The sequence below is a fragment of the Mustela lutreola genome, chromosome 6 (genome assembly GCF_030435805.1).
Source record: "Mustela lutreola isolate mMusLut2 chromosome 6, mMusLut2.pri, whole genome shotgun sequence".
Lineage (NCBI taxonomy): Eukaryota > Metazoa > Chordata > Mammalia > Carnivora > Mustelidae > Mustela > Mustela lutreola.
In genome coordinates, this window is record NC_081295.1 from 155,280,409 (window position 1) to 155,300,173 (window position 19,765).

Genomic DNA, 19,765 nt, shown 5'->3' on the forward strand with positions numbered 1-19,765 from the left:
ACTTCTAGCTGTCTGATAAACAAGTCCGAGGGATATAATGTATGACCCTATAGGTAGAGTTAGTACCCTACTGCCTACTGGAGAGTTGCCAAGAGGAGATCATAAAAGTTACCACCAGGAACAAAAAGTCTGTAACTATGTGTACAGATGTTAACTTACCGTGGTCATCCTTTTACAATATATACATATATCAAATCATTATGTCATACACCTCAAATTAAAACAATGTTGGGATGTCTGGCAGGCACCATCAATAGAGCCTAAAACTCCCGACTGCAGGGGTTTTGAGTTTGAGACTCACATTAGGTGTAGAGTTTACTTTAAAAACAAATAAGAAAAGGGGAGCCTGGGTGGCTCAGTCGGTTAAGGGTCAGACTCTTGATTTTGTCTCAGGGTCCTGGGATCGAGCCCCGTGGTCCGCACTGGGCGGGGAGCCTGCTTAAGTCTCTTTCTCTCTGCCCCTTCCCCGGTTCATGTGCACTCTCTCCCTAATAAATCTTTAAGAAAATAAAAATTAAAAATAAAACTTAAGAGTATTATATGTTGATTGCATCTTAATAAAAAAATAAATTTAGGGGCGCCTGGGTGGCTTAGTGGGTTGAGCCTCTGCCTTCAGCTCAGGTCATGATCTCGGGGTTCTGAGATCGAGCCCCACATCCGGCTCTCTGCTCAGCAGGGAGCCTGCTTCCCCCTCTCTCTCTGCCTGCCTCTGCCTACTTGTGATCTCTGTCAAATAAATAAGTAAAATCTTTAATAAATAAATAGATAAATTTAAAGAAATTATTCCTCTCCTCTCACTCTACCTACCTTAAGAACAACCACCTTTTTCTTTCACATGACAAAACCAAAGAAAATCAAAGGAAAACAAAGTTGACACAATGAAACACCATCCTTACAGTAGCTAAGTCAGTCAGTCTTAGGCAACATACTCTCATCCTTAACCACACAACTGACACAAATGCAACAAAATACATCTTACTAGCTCACGTTTTCTTTATTCCTTCCCAGCTCACACATGACTGAATAATTCTGGCAGGAAATGTGACAGAGTTAATTCTGATTATTTAATTCATATTTATTTTCTGTAACATACTGATTTTCTTTTAGGGTTAGCCTAAGACCTTACAGAAATAGTCACCCTATGTTAACTTCCGTTGCCTCAAGATGCAAACAAGGTAAAAAAAAAAAATACTAAAGCTACATTTTATAATATACTAGACAAGTTAGTAAAAAACTTGAGAATTCCCAGATATAGACCAAATACACTTGTAAGTTTACAGAGTTATATAGCAAATTATTTGTCATTTTTCGCTATACTAGAATGGTCTTTGAAATCTAGGACTGTATTTTTGGCTTTCTTTATTCTTTTCTTTCTTTTTTTTTTTTTTTTTTACACAGATTTTATTTATTTATTTGACAGACAGAGATCACAAGCAGACAGAGAGGCAGGCAGAGAGAGAGGGGAGAAAGCAGGCTCCCTGCTGAGCAGAGAGCCCGACGCGGGACTCGATCCCAGGACCCTGGGATCATGACCTGAGCTGAAGGCAGCGGCTTAACACACTGAGCCACCCAGGTGCCCCTCTTTTTTTTTTTTTTAAAGATTTTATTTATTTGACAGTAAGAGATCATAGGTAGACAGAGAGAGGAAGGGAAGCAGGCTCCCTGCTGAGCAGAGAGCCCGATGCGGGGCTCAATCCTAGGACCTTGGGATCAAGACCTGAGCTAAAGGCAGAGGCTTTAACCCACTGAGCCACCCAGGCACCCCTGTATTTTTAGCTTTCTTTGTAAGCTTCCTTGTATATATATGATAGGGTTTTATCTGGAGGATTCTCAATTATTTTATTTACAGACTTTAACACATAACAATGGCTTATAAATACTCAAAGCATGATCTCTTCTTCTGGACTAGAAAAATAATAGCAGGCACATCAAGTCCTTGGTTTTAAAAGTTGAAAATGAATATCATTCCTCACAATGGCTTAATCTAAAAATTACTAGAATTATTAGCTGATGTAGAAACATTTGGGCAAAAAAGTGGCCGAGATACTGTCTCAGCGGCACCTCTCAGATTATGAGGAATTCCTAAAAACATGAATTATTTTATTGAAACATAAAAATATCGAGAGGCACATACAACTGTTTTTAATGGTAAAGTAAGAAGTTAACTATACTACTAATACAAAATTCTAAAATAATGAAATATGAAGTTAAGTAAAATTATCCTCAGAGGGGAAAAAAGAAACCAAACCTATCAACACGCTGAACACTCCAGGTATGTGGCCAGATGCATATGCGACATGAAATCCAGAAAGTGATTTAGGAATCAAGGCCTACTGCTGGGTGAGCCCTTGATGTACATTCCATCCTCAAAAGCACAGGAAGCCAAGGGAACTAACCGGAAATGCAAATTTAAGGCAACACCCTAAAACTGGGTAAATTAAAAACAGGAAAAAGCACCAGAGGGGAGAAAAATGATAGGACCAAGACAGAAACTGTCATCCTACATATTTCGTGTGTGTGTGTGGGGGGGGGGAGTCCTCCCCACCTTTTTAATGGGTTAATTGAAAATATTTTGTCACAAATGACCTTCAGAAGTTAAATAATCCATTTCTCCTAATGAAGTTAGGAATTTTTTCCCACTGCAGCCACAGGCACAGATCCAGGTTGTATGCTCACTGAAACTTCCAGAACTTTTCCTTGGGAAGGGGGTATGGGGGTACTTTTTAAGAAACAATAACAAAAAAATCCCCCCAAAAAATGAGCAAAGGAAAAAAAGAGAGAGAGACAAACCAAGGAAGACAAACCAAGACCAACCAACCTATTCTCTTCACTCTAGAGAACACACTGATGGTCACCGGCGGGGGGAGGGGGGGCGGGCGGGGGGGCGGGGGGGACCATGGGGACAGGGATGAAGGAGGACGCCTGTCGTGCTGCGCGCTGGGGGATGCAGGGAAGTGGTGAATCACTGTATTGTACACCCGAAACTGATATTACGCTGTATGTTGATTACACTGGAATACAGAATAGAATAAGATGAAACAAAGTGAAGTTTTACGAACTTATAAATCCAAAATAAGGTACAAGCCTTTAGCGGGGACCTGATGCTTCAGCTTCATTAACGGTCTCTGTAAGCAACACGTTTCTGAAAGAAGGCTCTCTGGCGGGGAGTTCTGTTTGGGTCTGGTTTGTAATGGTGAGAGCTTTAAAAAAGAACAACAAAAAAACTGTAGCAAAGCCCTGTGGCGATGGGGTGACGGCGTCACCGGAGGACGCGTCTTACCATACAAGTATCCAGATCTTCCAAACGCTCCATCTCCGTGAGCTCCTCCTCCATGACCACCGAGCGCTTTGCCGGCTTCTCCTCGGCCAGCTCGAGCTCTAAGGTCTCTGGCTGAGCGAGGGTCTTGCCGCGTCTGCTGAAATGGTCGGCCTGGGAGAGTGGAGGAGAGCCAGCGCCAGAGGCAAGGGAAGAGCGTGTCAGCAGAGCTCTGGGGGACCCTTCCACAAGGGGGCGCGGCGAGGGACTCTCTCTGCCTGCGGCCAATGACAACGCTTAATGCATTCACCCTAAAATGACTTACCTCTTCGCACCTTTGGAGGGTGCGTTGTCTTAGGCCAGAAATTTAAAAACCTCCTTTAGTAAAAGACCAAGAACACTTGGTCTAAAAGAAAATAAGGATGGTTCTTTTTATTAATTTGACTTCACCGTTCCTCTGAAATAACTTCTTTCTCCATCTAGTGCATTCAAAGTATCTAATGAGGGGAAATAAAATGATTCCAACCTTTCCTGTTTTTAAAGGGCTGAAAGGAAGGAAATCGCTAACGAAACTGCAATTGCGTCCAGCTTTCATTGTTTTCAGGTAGTGAATATTGTATGTGATAGGATTTATTAATTCCCACTGTTAGGCTTTAGGTAAACCTAAAAACATTAATGATAAGAGGTAGAATAAACGGGGCTGACATTAATAAACTCAAGTGGCGGGCTGATTCATCACCAGGAACTTTGATTTAATTCTTTGGAAACGACGAGAACCAGTTGACAATACCGTGAACCTCTGGCTACGCTTCTAAACTTAAACTGGGGAATATATTAGCGTCAATGGAATGTCTTTGAAAACAAAATTTCATTTTTTAGATACTATTCCTCTCACACAGCAGTTAACCTCTCCTCTTACAATCCAAATCAGAATACTAAAGTTCAATACATAAGTGCACCCACACAATTCTTTTTTAAATTGTTAAAAAAATTTTTTTTTCAAGTATACGTTTTGAGTAAATTCTTCAAAGAAAGATAAATGCAAAAAAGGTGAACAATTTAGCCATCCGGTGTGGCGCTTGTGGGCAGACATGTTGATTCAATATCAAGGGGGAATTCTGAGGGAACCCTGAAGCTGTGGGTTATCGAGCAAGTTCCCATAAAGGATGCTCCATTGATTTTGTTTCTGCTTATTTAAAAAAAGAAAAAGTCTGACTTGGGAGCTCTAAACACTAACACAGCTCTTTCCTGTGCCGTAAACGAGAAGCTAGTGCTTCTTAAAACCTTTGGGGTGATGAACCAGTTTTTAATATCTCCGGTTTGCCATATACCGACATATGAGAAAAATACAATAAACATGAAGCTTTGGAGAAATAACATGTGTTTGCGTTTGTGGCCATCTCCGACTGCTCTAGAAACTTCTCCGTGTTTCCTCTTGGTTGCTGACCTGACCTTGTTGGGGACGGGTGCCGGGTGGTGAGTCGGCCAGCTCTAGCTCCTCCCAGGCAGGAGACGCCTGTCCTACCTTCTTGGTTTTAGAGGACGGCCTACGTATTTTTCTGAAATAGTCATGATGTCTGCCTCACGAAGAAGTGGTTACGTTTTTCTCATTGTGGGGTTCACTGGCATCACGAACAACTCAATGCCATAAACCCCGGCCATCTCCAGCCTGCACAGTTAACTTGAAATCTTTCTCTGGGGAAAATGTCAAGACTTGATTGAGAGATCTGTACCCACATCGCATTGCTAAAATGTTTGCGACATGAGACAGAAGGTGTAATAAAACCTCCATCGATGCCTCAGGGGACTTCCTGAAGTTGAAAACACATGACATTCCTGATATATTTTATATATGCAGTGATATTGGAAGTCTTCTACCTTGATAAAGCCAGTCTCTAGACAAAAGAAATTTCTTTCTTTACCTCAGTTATATCCAAGAGGCCTGGCTGGGCACGCAGCCACCAATCCCTAGAATGTGTCCACTTGACTCTGGCCTTTCTTTGGACTCCACATATCTCCTTCCCCTCACCCCATGTTTTCAGAAATAGTCCATTCTCTGATGTGAGTCGGAGAGCAACAAAATATGCATACAAATGTTAAATGACCTAAAATATCTTAATTTTAGATCTCAGTCTCAGTAATATTTCTAAGCAAAACTTTGATCTGCATTATAAATGCATGACAAAATTTCTCAATACCATCACTTTTCTGTGCCCTTCCATTTCTTCTGGAGAGATTCTAACAAGTTCTAGAATTGTCTAGAAGCAATGTCAGAGAGGAAAAGTAGGATCGTGGCCCAGAAACCTGCAGAGGAGTAAGATGTGGAAAAGAAGCTGCCTCCCCAACTCCGAGGCCGCCCGGTGTCACAGAGGGCCCCAGCCAGAAATCCCACTCCGGATGGGCACAGTACTCACCAGTTTGTGATGGCAGCGTGACAGCGCATCTAGGATTTCGTCCACAATCCGATCAGACAGGAAGGAGGCCACTGTCAGCTTGACCTCACTACGTGAAAGGCAAAAGGACACAGTAGCATTTTAATTTGTGCAAAGAAAAAACATCACCCACCGCTGATGCTATGTCGAGAAGGTCGACTGTGATTCCACTTCTGTCTTTGAAAACGGAATATCAAACATTTGCACAGGGCTAAGGATTTCCAAAGATGAGCCTTAAACGCCACCATAAACACACAGGTAACAGACCTGCTTGGCCAATTTCAACCTGTCTCTGCGATCTCAAAACTCAAGATGTAGAGGCATAAATGAGAACCATCTGGATAAAGAAAAACTGAATGGGAACCAGATGTACCGTGTGGGCAGGAACAATTCCTCCACTGACATAAAGGAAAACAAACCTGGGCTGGAGAAAATAAGAAAGTCTAGTCTGATCGTTAAACTTGGGTTATTACTGTAATATGCATGTCCCCTGCCTTAAAAAAAAAAAATACAAAGCATTTTACCAATCCGGTGGTACCACACTGAGCTGCTTCTGCCATACTCCCCGTCTTACTTCGACTGTTAACATATTCACCACTCTCTTGCCTTTTATGAATAGGTTACCAAATGTGCACCTTCAGTGTCCCTCGTCTGACCTTAAGAAGGCATCCACTCGACACAAAGTAACCCACTAGTTAGTTTTGGGGTTTTCACTAATAAACAAGCCATGAGGGTCTCTGTCAGAAAGCTGGTACTTTAGTCTGCATTTTAGTTATCTGGTATTCCCAAGAATTCAAATTCCACCTGTTGTCTTTAGTCTGAATAATGCTACCGAAATGCACGTACCCATAAACGGACATGAACGCATGACACAGCTGAAGGGTGAGCTGCAGAGAGACAGACCCATGCTCCCGTATCGCCTCGTGAATTCAGTCTGTTTTTTTTTTTTTTTTTAAAGATTTTATTTATTTTAAAGAGAGAGAGAGATCACAAGTAGACAGAGAGGCAGGCAGAGAGAGAGGGAAGCAGGCTCCCCGCTGAGCAAAGAGCCCAATGCAGGGCTCGATCCCAGGGCCCTGAGATCATGACTGAGCTCAAGACAGAGGCTTAACCCACTGAGCCACCCAGGCGCCCCCAGTCTGCTTTTGAAGTCAAGAATTATTCAAGTTTTTAGAGCAGGGAAAAGAGTTATCAAAATAAAATTATTTAACCCTAAAGCTAAGGTTGAAAGTCTATTTGTGGAACAGGGAAAAACCTTTCTAACCTAAAGGCAGTAATTTGCATTGAGATTATTTTTCTGCCAGGCAGATTTCGGATGGCAGGGGAAAAACGGAGGCACTAAGTCTTTGATGTCTACATTAGAAATTTTCCTAGGCTAAAGATAAAACAGTGTTTCTTTAATTCCTGTCTCTGAAACAAGGTCTTGGGAGCTACTGGGCTTATCTAATACTTTACTTTATTATTTCCCAGAGGTGTCTGCTGGTAAGAGTCACCTGGGTCTTATTTTTTTTTTTTTTAATTTTATTAACTTATTTGAGAGAGAGAGAGAAAGAATGTGTGTGAGAGAGAGAGAGCATGAGAAGAAGCATCAGAGGGAAAAGCAGACTCCCCGCTGAGCAGGGAGGCCAATTCGGGACTGGATCCCAGGTCTCCAGGATCGTGACCCGAGCCAAAGGCAGTGACCCAACCAACGGAGCCACCCAGGCCCCCTCACCTGGGTCTTACTAAAAATACAGATTACCGGGTCCCACCGCAAACCTGGGGCAGGAGGGGTGGTTTAGGAGAGGAGGGGGACTGGGAATCTAATTTTGACCGGTACTTCCTCCCATTTTTTTAGGCATGTTTGGGAATTTTCTTCCCCAGAAAACTAGAGAACCAGTCATTTATTTCGCTCTTTCTCTCCCCCCTTCCATCTGAGTTGGGGAGGGGTGGCTTATCTGTTACAAATTGTAGCACGAAAAAAGATCCTTTAAAATGCACTCAAAAAAAAAAGGTTTCAGGATCGTTCTATCATTTTGTTACTGGAGAATGTGCTTCCTTATTGAACTCCCAAACTGCAGACTTTGAGAAGGAAGGATTCCCCCGAACCTGCGGGCGCACAGCTGTGTCTGCATGTATACACAGGTGGGGGCGTTAGTATTTTCATTGCACATGTGCTCCGAGTACCGCATTATAAAAAGCTGAGCAAGGACTCCATGAACACAGAAGTGATTCACTGACATGAGGAGTTCTAACCTGCTGGTCACTTTCCAGAATGAGCCCATCCTTAAAAGAAGGGACCGTATCTGACAGAATTTGGGACTCCAGTAAAGGTGTCATCTATTGGTAATCCAATCCAGTTGGACAGAAGGTTGGTGGCCAATGCATTTTTTTTCTTCCTTAATACTTCAGGGGCTCCAATAAAAATCCTAAAACTACGGGTTGCAAAAATACTAAGCATACCTAGTCTGGGCTCGAGTCAATAAAATCATTGTTCTATGGGGTCCTGCAAATCTTTGAAAAGGCCTTTCATTGCTCAAGTCTTACTGTTCAGTTGAGTTGACCCTAGAGTTTTTTTTTTTTTTTTTTAGAAACCCCAACACACACACGGGACAGCTGCACCCTAGACCCGAGATGGTCGCGTTGCTGCAGATTCCTCAGTCCTCGAAGTTCGACGATCTACTTTCCATAGCTAGGTTGTAGTCATCGTTGGCTTATTTTAAATCTCATTTTTCTCATAGGTTCTCATTCAGCTACACATTATTCATTCTGTGTTAACGCAATTCCCAATTCTTCAGAGAAGAGTTGGGATTTGTTTTGTTTTGTTGTTGTTGTTTTTAATACACTGAAGTATTCCTACCAAGATCCACAAACAGTTAAGAGAGGACACTTAAAAAATATTTCTAAATTTTGTTTCTAGCCCTCTGACTCCCCAGTGGAGAAACACTGAGAATTCGTGGACTATTATTCAGACCGCGCACCCCCCGCCCCACCCCACAGAGTTTCTAGTGGAAATCAAACACAGTTTGTTTGGTGATCACACCTTCTCAATATTCTTGGGTATCTTCCAAACTTTACCAGGCACAAACCTAGGTCAACACACCAGAGCGGCATCAGCACGTACCCAGTATCCAAACCCACCAAAGAACACAGGGGGCAAATTCGGCCAGGTCCAAGTGGGCCTCCTCGCCTACCTCCAGACTGTGCACTTGCTCCGAACAGCACAGTAGCAGAAAGCAAGCTGCAAGTTAGTAATTTTTTAAAGGTGGAAGATAAGCTTCAGGAGGAGAAAGGGATTACAAACAGGTGCACCACTCCCCCACCATTAAAAATCAAACACTTAAAAGAGCAGAGAGCTGTAGGCTCCTGAGTAAGGCAGGCCTATCTGTGGTCATCTTGTTTTGGAAATGTATAAACCTGGGCGTTCCTGCACAGCTCCGTTTATATACAATTACTGCCCCTGAGACATGCCGAACACACTGTACCTGGTGATAGCCAACAGTAACTAGTGTCCCCGGCTGCCTCGACTGCGTTCCCCGGAACCGCAGAGCCTCGGTTTCTTAAACGTCATAAACCTACCTAATTTTGTTGAGGATATCGATTCCAGACTGCTCCAACAGGACATTTTTCACAAAAGTCCGTGGAATGGAAATCTTTTCAGTGCTGGCGTGAATCAAGTCTTGTCGAATGTGGGCTTTCTTCATCACATTGGGACAAAGGTCCTCGGCAGCATCGACCATGGACTCCAGCAACACCTGTAACGCGATGCAGTGGAGGGGAGAGGTGACGTCAGAGCACAGGGCTGGGGGAGAGGTGACGTCAGAACATGGGGTTGGGGAGAGGTGATGTCAGAGCATGGGAGTAGGGCAGAAAGCTGAGAGCTGGTTATACCGAACCCTGAGCCCTCCCAGAACAGGGACACAGAGTCTCGGAGCACGACCAAGAATTCTGAGCTGCTCTTGGGGCACCAGTGCTGGCTGGCTGATCGCTGGATTTATCGCTTTAAATCACCGGAAGCCCCAGCCGAGCTTTGGGCTGGCATTTGAAGGGTCACGGTGTGACGGCTGCTTGTAACACCAAAGCACTCAGAAGAAGATGAAAGAAGACATGTATCAAGCCTTTATACACCAACTTACCGGTAGCACCGGGACTATTCTCTCTGCTGCTAGAAAAGAAAGTGCCAGATACCCCTGGAACATATATCAAGCGTGAACTCTTGCATGATTTTACAAATCACAGAAACCCCAAATCGAACCCTTCAACAGCTCTGTCAAAACATAGGTGGTGAAAAACCCACCGATGTATGCTTTTAAAAGAAAAGCTTTAATGTTCAGTAAAGTTACAATTGTTACAAGACACAGCATGAATGACAAGACAAAAACATTTAGCGGGCACTTGACAGAGAACAATCAAAACTCTGGAGTTTGCAAAATGTTTCTGCACCTTTTATCCTTCTGACACCTGTGAGATGGGGGAGGAGGTGCTTTTCCTGTGATCACCATTTTGAAGCTGAAGAACGTGAGCGGGGGAAGTTACACCATTTGCGGGAGTTGGAGGATACGGCTGGGAGTGTGGACAAGGGCACGAAACGCACTAGCGTGAGACTGAGATCTGAGTCCTCATGGAGGGACACTGGCTGTTGCTGATTTCTCCATTTTAATTTCCTCCTGTATAAAATGGCAAATAAAATAGTTCTTGCCTCCTGAGATTACTGACGATAAAATAACATTACAACACTTGAAGTGTTCAGCGTGGTGCCCAGCCCGTGATAAAAATTCAGCCCGTCACAGGTCATATTAGGAATGTTTCCAAGGATGCTACTTTCAACAGTAAGATCTCAGTGTAGGGAAGCCAGCTTGATCCCGTCACTAGACAGGGAGAACAAGGATGAATGAAGCCTGTTACGGGCAGACCGGTCCCGTGCTCTGTCAGCTCACGTATTCACATACAGGCCCCCACCTACTAGTAACACCCCTCATTCCGCTGCGGGATGAGCAGTAGAGCAGCAGGATGTGTATAAAGATCTTCTGGACAACCGGGGAGGACGGGGAGGAGGCAGCTACCTGAGAAATTGCCAAAAGCAATTCATCTTCTGACAGCACTCTGGCCCTATTATAACGCTAATTACTGATTTCACAAATCATTTCAAGAAGGCTGCAAGCAATGCAAATACATCGGTTTAAAACAAATTACTTTCCTCTTTGGCATGAGAATAAACAGACTCTGGTCCAGACTGTGTGGCATCCAGTACTCTGATCAGAAAAGCCTCGGGAACCAGCATGCTATTGGGATTCTGTTAAGTTCATCCATATGCTTGTGACCTTCAGAAAGGTTCCTTCTGCATGACAGCGCAAATTTAGCTAGAATGAATCTCACACCTAGAGGGGAGGCCTGGCCTCCAGTGTAGACCCTGACATGAAATTTCTGTGGAATGCAGATCTCTGCATTCTCGCTACAAATTCATTTCTCTGGCCTCTTTCTGCTTTCCAAATTGATAAATGCATGACTTCAACCCTATACAAAGCAATTTCAGCCTGCCCTTGGCACTCAACTCAACAGAGGCTTTGGACTGAGTCCCTACCACCCCCTGTAGCCCACCACTGACCAACACGAGAATACTGTATTATCCCACCGAAGAATATCATCCATGGTAGCCTTTGACCCATATAATAACCTTCTAAGTGAAGGCTGGTTTTCACAAACCCATTTTATAGCTAAGGAAATCGGGTCTTGGAGAATAGTAGCGACTTGCTTGAGCTCACTTAGCTGGCTAACGGAACAGGTGAGATGGGGTCTCGGACCTTCACTTTGCTATGCCAGGGACCCGCTTCTAGTGCCCGTGCCCATTGTTCTGAGGAGCCACCCTTTCCTCTCTCTTTATAACTTACAATTTTCATCCCTGTTCCCTTGGGTCAATGGTACCCAAGGCTTCCATGGTAGACATTCTGGTCATGGGCTTGGTAGAAAGGGGAGAAAAAATTACAATAGAGCCTCTGACCACTTCTTGGTATCCAGCCCCCAGCTCAGATTCTAGAACAGAAGCTCCTTCCAAGTACCATGGCTTCCGCACACCAAACCATGTTCTCCAACACTCAACCTTCCCACAGTTTCAAATAACTACCTACATTCCAATGATTCTCAATCAAATGTTTATGTACAACCACCTACATAATCCAGAACATACATATACGTACATACAATGCAGTCTAAACATTTCACCTGCATTTTCTACCATGAATAGGTCAGTTGTAACACACTTCATCCTCCTCTCACCCTCCACTAAACAGTAACTACAACAGCAAAATCCACCAGTTCACAAAGTTTTTATTGTGATGGTACCAGACGAGATCAGAAATTTTAGTCTTCAACCCTGTCCACCACATCTACCTCAAAAACATGTTAAATTTACTCCTATATGCTTCCTCAAAAGCAGAAGTAGGTCAGAAGATTATTCATTAGCACAGAATAGAAATCTCCAAAATATCCAGTAATTGCTCAGCTTGCTAGTTTCATTTCTTGTCCTATTTCTGTATTCCCCTTCTAGCTATTCCCATTCAATTACAGTTGAAGTTTCCCATATGTTGGCCCAGGCTCCATCCCCAGGCTTTGCACACACCATTCTCCTGGCCTGGGATCCTTCTTTCCCTCTCTGTAGCCAAAATAAATGGTCTGTCGTCCTCCATACTCAGCTCAGCTCAAGTATTACCTGTTGAACAGACTTTCTTGCTCTTCTCCCCTTAAGCCCTCTATACCCCAAGCTTTGATGACACTCCTTGGTAACCATACAGCATCTAGTGGAGACTTCAGAAATTAAACGTGTCATAAAACGATCAAGAATGTAGCACCTTGTAACCACTTGGGGGTGTGAAAGAACCCCTCTGAGACTCTCATCCAGAAAAATAAGTATAAAACTTAGCATGTAATTTTAGAAGTTCGTCAAGAGCTAAAGGCACCAGATTGCAGGTATACAACTTGTACCGGATGGCCATTGTGAAACCCTACCCTTTATTGCCTAGCACACTTAAAAAAAAAAAAAAAAAAAAAAAAAAGATTTATTTATTTATTTATTTATTTGCAGACAGAGATCACAAGTAGGGAGAGAGGCAGGCAGAGAGAGGAGGAAGCAGGCTCCCCACAGAGCAGAGAGCCTGATGTGGGGCTCGATCCCAGGATACCGAGATCATGACCTGACCCAAAGGCAGAAGCTTTAACCCACTGAGCCACGCAGGTGCCCCCTTAGCACACTTCTTGAACAGTCTCTAAAAAACCAAAAAATCTTACAAGCCCCGGAACTCACTAAATTTGGGTACTAAACAGCCCATCTTTTCTCTACTAATCTCTCTTTCTGTTGCATTGGTTTGTCTACTTTTGATTACTGTCCTAATTATGATACGTCTTAATATACGCTAGGGTAAGACTGTCAACCATCTTGTTTTTCTTCGTAAGTGTCTGAGCTCTTTTTGAGCACTGCTTTCCCGTATATTCAGAATCAGCTTTGTCAAGTTCTGTTAAAAACCCATTGGAATTTTTACTGAATTGTATCCAATAATAGATGAGTTTGGGAAAAACTGACATCCTGTGATGTCTCTTCTATCCATAAACCTGACACATATTTTACTTTGTTTTAGACTTTCATGAAAGACCTTCAGTCAAGTTTTATAATTTTTCATCACTGAGGTGTTAAACATCTTTTTTTTAAATTTATTCTTAGGTACCTTAGATTTTTCTGTTGCTATTTAAAAGGTTAATTATTTCTAATGATATTTTTGAACTAGTTTTTGTTGACATATAGAAATGCAATCAATTTTTACATATTGGTGTAGCTCCAGCAACTTTATAGTACTAATCCTAACAATGTACCTGCAGATTCTTTTGGGGTTTCTATGTAGACCATCATAAAATCATAAAATGTACAAATCAGAATAATTTTCCTTCCTTCTTAATCCTTATAATTTTCATTTCTTTTGCTTGTCATATTGCATTGGCTACAGTCTTTAATATAATGAATAGAAATTATAAAAAACTGCTTTCTTCCTGATTTTAAAGCAAAGATTTTTATCTTTCCCCCCAATTTATTAAAAAAAAAATCCAGACCTACAGAAAAGTTGAAAGAGTGAGATAATATTCATATCCTTTTCCTGAAACTTAGCAATTGCTAATAATTAGCAACATATGCTTTTCTCTTTCACTGGATCATTTGAAAGCAAGTTAAAGGCATCAAGACGCTTCCTTCCTAATTTTTAGCTTTAGCTCATTAGTTTCCAGCCTTTCCTCACCTCTGATATTGGCATTTATAACCCATGTATTTCACTCCCTACTAGTTTAACTGAAGTTCAGAGGTTCTTATATTACTATTAAACTTATCATTTAATTCTGAATATTTTCTTATTTAAATCATATTTTTGCCTTTGACCTTTTGGTTATAAGTAATTCTTAGGGGACTCCAGGTGGCTCAGTTGGTGGTTGTTCTACTCTTGATTTCTGCTCAAGTCATGATCTCAGGGTGGTGGGATAGAGCCCCATGTCAGGCTCTGCACTGAGTGTGGAGCCTGTTTAGAGTTCTCTCCCTCTGCCCCTCCCGTGCTTGTATGCATGTGTGCACTCTCTCTCTCTCTCAAATAAATAAAGTAATTTTAAAATCAGTAAACAATTAGATTTTTGCCCAAATTTTGTCTACTAAGTTTTAATTTGTTTGAATTGGGACTAGAGAATATGGTTTTTAAAAAATCATTGCGATGTTCATTATGACCTCCTTAGCATTTTTCATAGATATTCCAGGTATCCTTAAAAGAACTAATATTATTCTGGTCCACTTGATCAGAACTGAGAATTCTGGGGCACCTGGGTGGTTCAGTGGGTTAAATCCTCTGCCTTCGGCTCAGGTCATGATCCCAGGGTCCTGGGATTGAGCCCCACATCGGGCTCTCTGCTCAGCAGGAAGCCTGCTTCCCTTCTTCTCTCTGCCTGTTTCTCTGCCTACTTGTGGTGTCTGTCAAATAGATAAATAAAATCTTTAAAAAAAACAAAAAAACTGAGAATTCTGTTGCTCCAAAATTCTTTTTTTAGTATTTAAACTGAAATGTTCACTTCCTTAATGCATTATTATTTTCTTTATTCTTTTCTTTTGAAGTATAATTAACAGTATATTAGTTTCAGGTGTACAATATGATGATTCAGCAATTCTATACATTTCTCAGTGCTCAATAAGGTAAGTGTACTCTTAATTTCCTTCACCTGTTTCACCTCCCCCCTCTGGTGACCACCAGTTTGTTCTCTGTATTTAAGGGGTTTTTTTTCTGTTTATTTTGTATTTCTGTCAATTTGTTTCTTAAATTCTAAATATGAGTGAAATCATATGGTATTTGTATTTTTCTGATTAACTTATTTCACTCAGCATTATACCCTCTAGGTCCAACCCTATTGTTGCAAATGGCAAGATCTTATTCTTCTTTGTGGCTGAGTAATATTCCATTGTATACATATATTACGTCTTCTTTATCCATTCATCTCCTGATGGACACTTGGGCTGCTTCCATATATTGCCCATTGTAAATAATGCTGCAGTAAGCATAGGGGTGGATATATCTTTTTTTGTTTTCTTTGGGTAAATACCCAGTAGTGGAATTAATGGATGGTATGGTAATTCTATTTTTAACTTTTGAGGAATCCCATACTGTTTTCCATAGTGGCTGCACAGTTTATATTCCCACCAACAGTGCATGAGGGTTCATTTTTCTCCACATACTCACTCATACTTACTTCCTGTCTTTTTATTTTAGCCTTGTGTCAGGTTTAAGATTTGACTTGCATTGTAGGTTTGATTTGCATTTCCAGCATCTTTTCATGTGTCTACTGGCCATCTGTCTGTCTTCTCGGAAAAAATATCTATTTAGGTGCCCTGCCCATTTTAATCAGATTATTTGTTTTTTGGCATTGGCTTGTAAAAGTTCTTTACATATTTTGGATATTAACACCTTATCAGATACATCATTTGCAAATATCTTTTCCTATTCAGTACACTGCCTTTTTGTTTTGTTGGTCATTTCCTTTGTAGTACAAAAGCTTTTTATTCTGGTATAATCCCAAAAGTTTAATTTTGCTTTTCTTTTGCCTGAGGAGACATATCTAGAAAAATGTCTCTATGGCTGATCAAAGAAATTTCTGCCTATGCTTTCTTGTAGGAGTTTTATGGTTTCAGGTCTTGACATGTAGGTCTTTAAGCCATTTTGAGTTGATTTTTGTGTGTGTTTTAAGAAAATGGGTCAGTCTCATTCTTTTGCATGTAGCTGTCCAGTTTTCTCAGCACTATTTGTTGAAGAGCCTGTCTTTTCCCTATTGTATATTCTTGCCTCCTTTGTCATAGATTAATTAACCATAAAAGTGTGGGTTTAGTTCTGGACTCTCTATCCTGTTCCATTGATCTGTGCATCTATTTTTGTGCCAGTACCATACTGTTTTGATCTCTATAGATTTTTAGTATATCTTGAAATCTGAGATTGTAATACCTCCAGCTTTGTTCTTCTTTCTGATGACTGTTTTGGCTATCTGGGGTGTTTTGTGGTTCCATGCAAATTTTAGGATTATTTGTTTTAGTTCTGTGAAAAATTTCGTTGGAATTTTTGTGGGGATTGCATTAAATCTGTAAATTGCTTTGGGTAGTATGGACATTTTAAAAATGTTGGTTCTTCTAATCCATGAGCATGGGAGAGATTTCCCTTTGTTTATGTCATCCAATATTCTCTATCATTACTTTACTTAAATTTACTTCACCAATTACTGGTAGTCATTTTCAAAGAGTTCTACCATAATAGTGAATTTGTCAATTTCTCTTTGTAATTGTATCCACTTATTCTAATATACATGGACCCATAGGATTAGACGCATACCTGTTTGAAATTACGTATTTCTGGTAAATTGGATCATTCAATGATCTGTTTTATTTCCAGTGATGCCTCTTCTGTTGTATCACTAGATCTGGAAAGGAGCATTCCTCTGGTGTGGGACTGAATCCTATATTCCAGGATGGTTAGGTTCATTGTCACCTGCCCATCCCCGTGGCTGTGACAAACCAAAATAATCTCAAATACTTCCTGATGCCCCCTAGGTATACAGTATAACCCCTGTTCAGTGCCTCTGTTTCAGTGGTTACATGAGAATTTTAACATGGATACTCTACTTCCTGTCTCAAGCAGCACTGTCCAACAGAACTTCCTGAGATGATCAGAGCGACCAACAGGGAGCCACTAGTCAGACACAGCTACTGAGCACTTCAAACACGGCCAGTGCAACTGAGGAACTGAGCTGGAAGTTTTTAAAATTTGATGTGAGCTAAAATTTAAATGACCACAAGTGGCTAACAGAGAATACATTGGACGATATAGGTCTAATGCAAATGTCTTAAATCTTTTCCAGACCATGACTGGGACCCTAGACTGGTTTTCCTCATTCCTTATTGACTTAACTACTCACTTATAATACTTTATTTTTCTTCTTAATTTTATAGCACAAATGGGGCATTAACACTGTTGATTATACTCAGTGTTTCTCTTTGCCCACACTCGGCATTTGCCCTGCTTGTTATTCTTTCTTGCATCTCAGACTCTCTCTGATAATTTTTCCTTTGTCCCAAAGTATATGTTTTTTCTTAAAAAGAATTATTTATTTTAGAGAGACAGTGAGAGGGAGAGGGGGAAAGGGCAGAGGGAGAGAATCCTCGACTCCCCGCTGAATATGGATCCCAATGTGGGGCTCGATCTCATTACCCTGAGATCACACCTGAGCCGCAATCAAAAGTCGGATGCTCAACTGACTGAGCCACCCAGGTGCCCCAAGTATATCCTTCAGGTGTTTATTTAGTATAGTCTAGTTAGAGTAAACATCACAGTTTTTGTTTGGATGAAAATGTTCTCATTTCACCTTTATTCTTAAAAACTAGGTTTTATTGGATATATCATTCTTGGTTTATACTCCATGTTCTCTCAGAAGCATGAAGATATCCTTTTCATTGTCTTTGGCTTCCACCCTCTGTTGATTTGGGAGCTGTCTTGTCGGTCTTAGTATCGGTCTTTTTAAAGTAATATGGTTTTCCCCTCCCTCTGGCTCCTTGCAATGCACTCTCTTTGTTCTCAGTGCTTTTCACTTCCTGTTATGTGGTTCTAGACAATGGATTTGCTTTTATCTATCGGACACGGGTTCCACCCGACTTTCTGAATTCAAAGATTCTGGTTATCAGTGCCTGAAATCCTCAGCCCTCATCTCCTCAACTGTTCCCTTTTGCTGTTCTCCCTTTTCTTCTGGAAATCTAAACTAGGCTTATGGTACACTTTCTCACTCTAACCGTGCTTCTTAACTTTTCTTACACAGACTTCCTTTTGTTACTCTACGTTATCCTACCTTCAGACAGTTTGAGTTGAACAGGCAATGTGATCACTGGAAATGCGATCATCAGATTTCACTTTGCCTGTATCTCCCCAATGCTAATTAGGAGGGTATCTCATAACTGTAAAAATAACTAACAATACTCAGAAAACTTACATAGCATTTGTAAAGTAAGTTGGCAGCTACACCCCCGTATTCTGCTTTGAGCCAACACTTACTGCCATCTACCACCAGCAAACACAACCTCTGCACTTAAGTGCCTGATGTCTTTCATTTGCTTTAAGAAATAAGTAGAGGGATGGGGCGCCTGGGTGGCTCAGTGGGTTAAGCCACTGCCTTCAGCTCAGGTCATGATCCCGGCCGGGGTCCTGGGATCAAGTCCCGCATGGGGCTCTCTGCTCAGCAGGGGTCCTGCTTCCCTTCATCTCTCTCTCTGCCTGCCTCTCTGCCTGCTTGTGATCTCTCTCTGTCAAATAATTAAATAAAATCTTAAAAAAAAAAAAAAAAAAAGAAATAAGTAGAGGGAAACAAGAAAATTCAGAGAACCCAAGTGAACACCCGCTAAAATGCCATCATTAGTTCCCTCAGGACTAATTTCCTTAGTAAATCTGAAATTGACCAGTGAAGTATTTCACAGGGTGTTCCGGGAGTGAAATCATGTATTTCCAAGGCCAAAACAAGCACTCTAAAATTTAAGTCCCAAAGGGAAAAATGAAAGTTTCTTTTATGTTAAAACACTCAAATCTCACTTATTCATCTACTATTACTCCAGGAATAAATGTTAGGATCAAAAACAGGGAAAACAGGAAGAGAGTTGTCTTTTAAAAACACCTAAAACAGACCAGCCCAGAGAAAATATCGCCTCTTCTCAATGAAGGAATTTCTCCAAATTTAATTGCTTTCTTCTCCTCCAGATAGTCTGCTGAGAAGGCTGGTTTACCTGGCCATTCTGTTGCTTTTCTGAAAGGGTATTTCTGAAAGATGTCTCAGAGCGCTATTTGAACTTATTATTACCCAATATTCAAAATGTTTACTGCTGACCTTCATGCAGGACAGTGCCTAGACACAGGGGATACACAGCTGAGTGGCTTAAAGAAAGCTGACTTACAGCAAGATCAGGACACAACCTCAGGCCTACTTGTCCCATTTTTTAAAAAACCATTGTAATAAGATCTTAATTTTTACGAAATAATCCACCCACTTTAGCATCTGCTAGTACAACATACTAATTTTAAAGAACCTGGGAAACAGAGAAAGGGCTTTTTTAAAAAGCTAAAGTAGATACTAGTAATGAAGTAAATAAAGACCACTGTGGTTTAGTGAGAAAGTCAATATGGAATTATAATGAAAACATTTTTTCCTACATCGTTTTAAGAAAATCAAGATCTTGAAAGGCTATATACATATACAAATGGGTAGGGTGCCTCAGTGGCTCAGTCAATTGAATGTCCAGCTCTTGATTTGGGCTTAGCTCCTGATCTCAGGGTCATGAGGTTAAGCCCCACCTCAGGCTCTGTGCTCAGCACAGGGTCGCCTGTCCCTCTCTCTCTCTGTTCCTCCCCCTGCTCTTTCTCAACTAAATAAAATCTTAAAAAATAGACAAATGGGTATTTTTTTTGTTTAAATAGTAAAATGATGTCCACTTGTTAGTAAGTCCGAAGGAAACAGAGAAGACGTGAGCTGCCTAGAGTCTGTTGAAAGAAGTCTATTGTTCCCAGTT

The 19,765-nt window shown here is 41.3% G+C and overlaps 1 protein-coding gene across 8 annotated transcripts in view; it reads right to left on the bottom strand.

Moving 5' to 3' along the window:
* Positions 1 to 19,765, bottom strand: part of CARMIL1 (capping protein regulator and myosin 1 linker 1) — a 299,097-nt gene that overhangs the window by 54,139 nt on the left and 225,193 nt on the right. For all 8 annotated transcript variants that reach the window (XM_059179498.1, XM_059179496.1, XM_059179501.1 and 5 more), the window contains exons 27-29: positions 9,247 to 9,422; positions 5,671 to 5,758; positions 3,281 to 3,430 (exon numbers count right to left, since the gene is read on the bottom strand). In XM_059179498.1, coding sequence (XP_059035481.1) covers positions 3,281 to 3,430; positions 5,671 to 5,758; positions 9,247 to 9,422 — 414 coding nt within the window. The remainder of the gene's footprint in view (positions 1 to 3,280; positions 3,431 to 5,670; positions 5,759 to 9,246; positions 9,423 to 19,765) is intronic.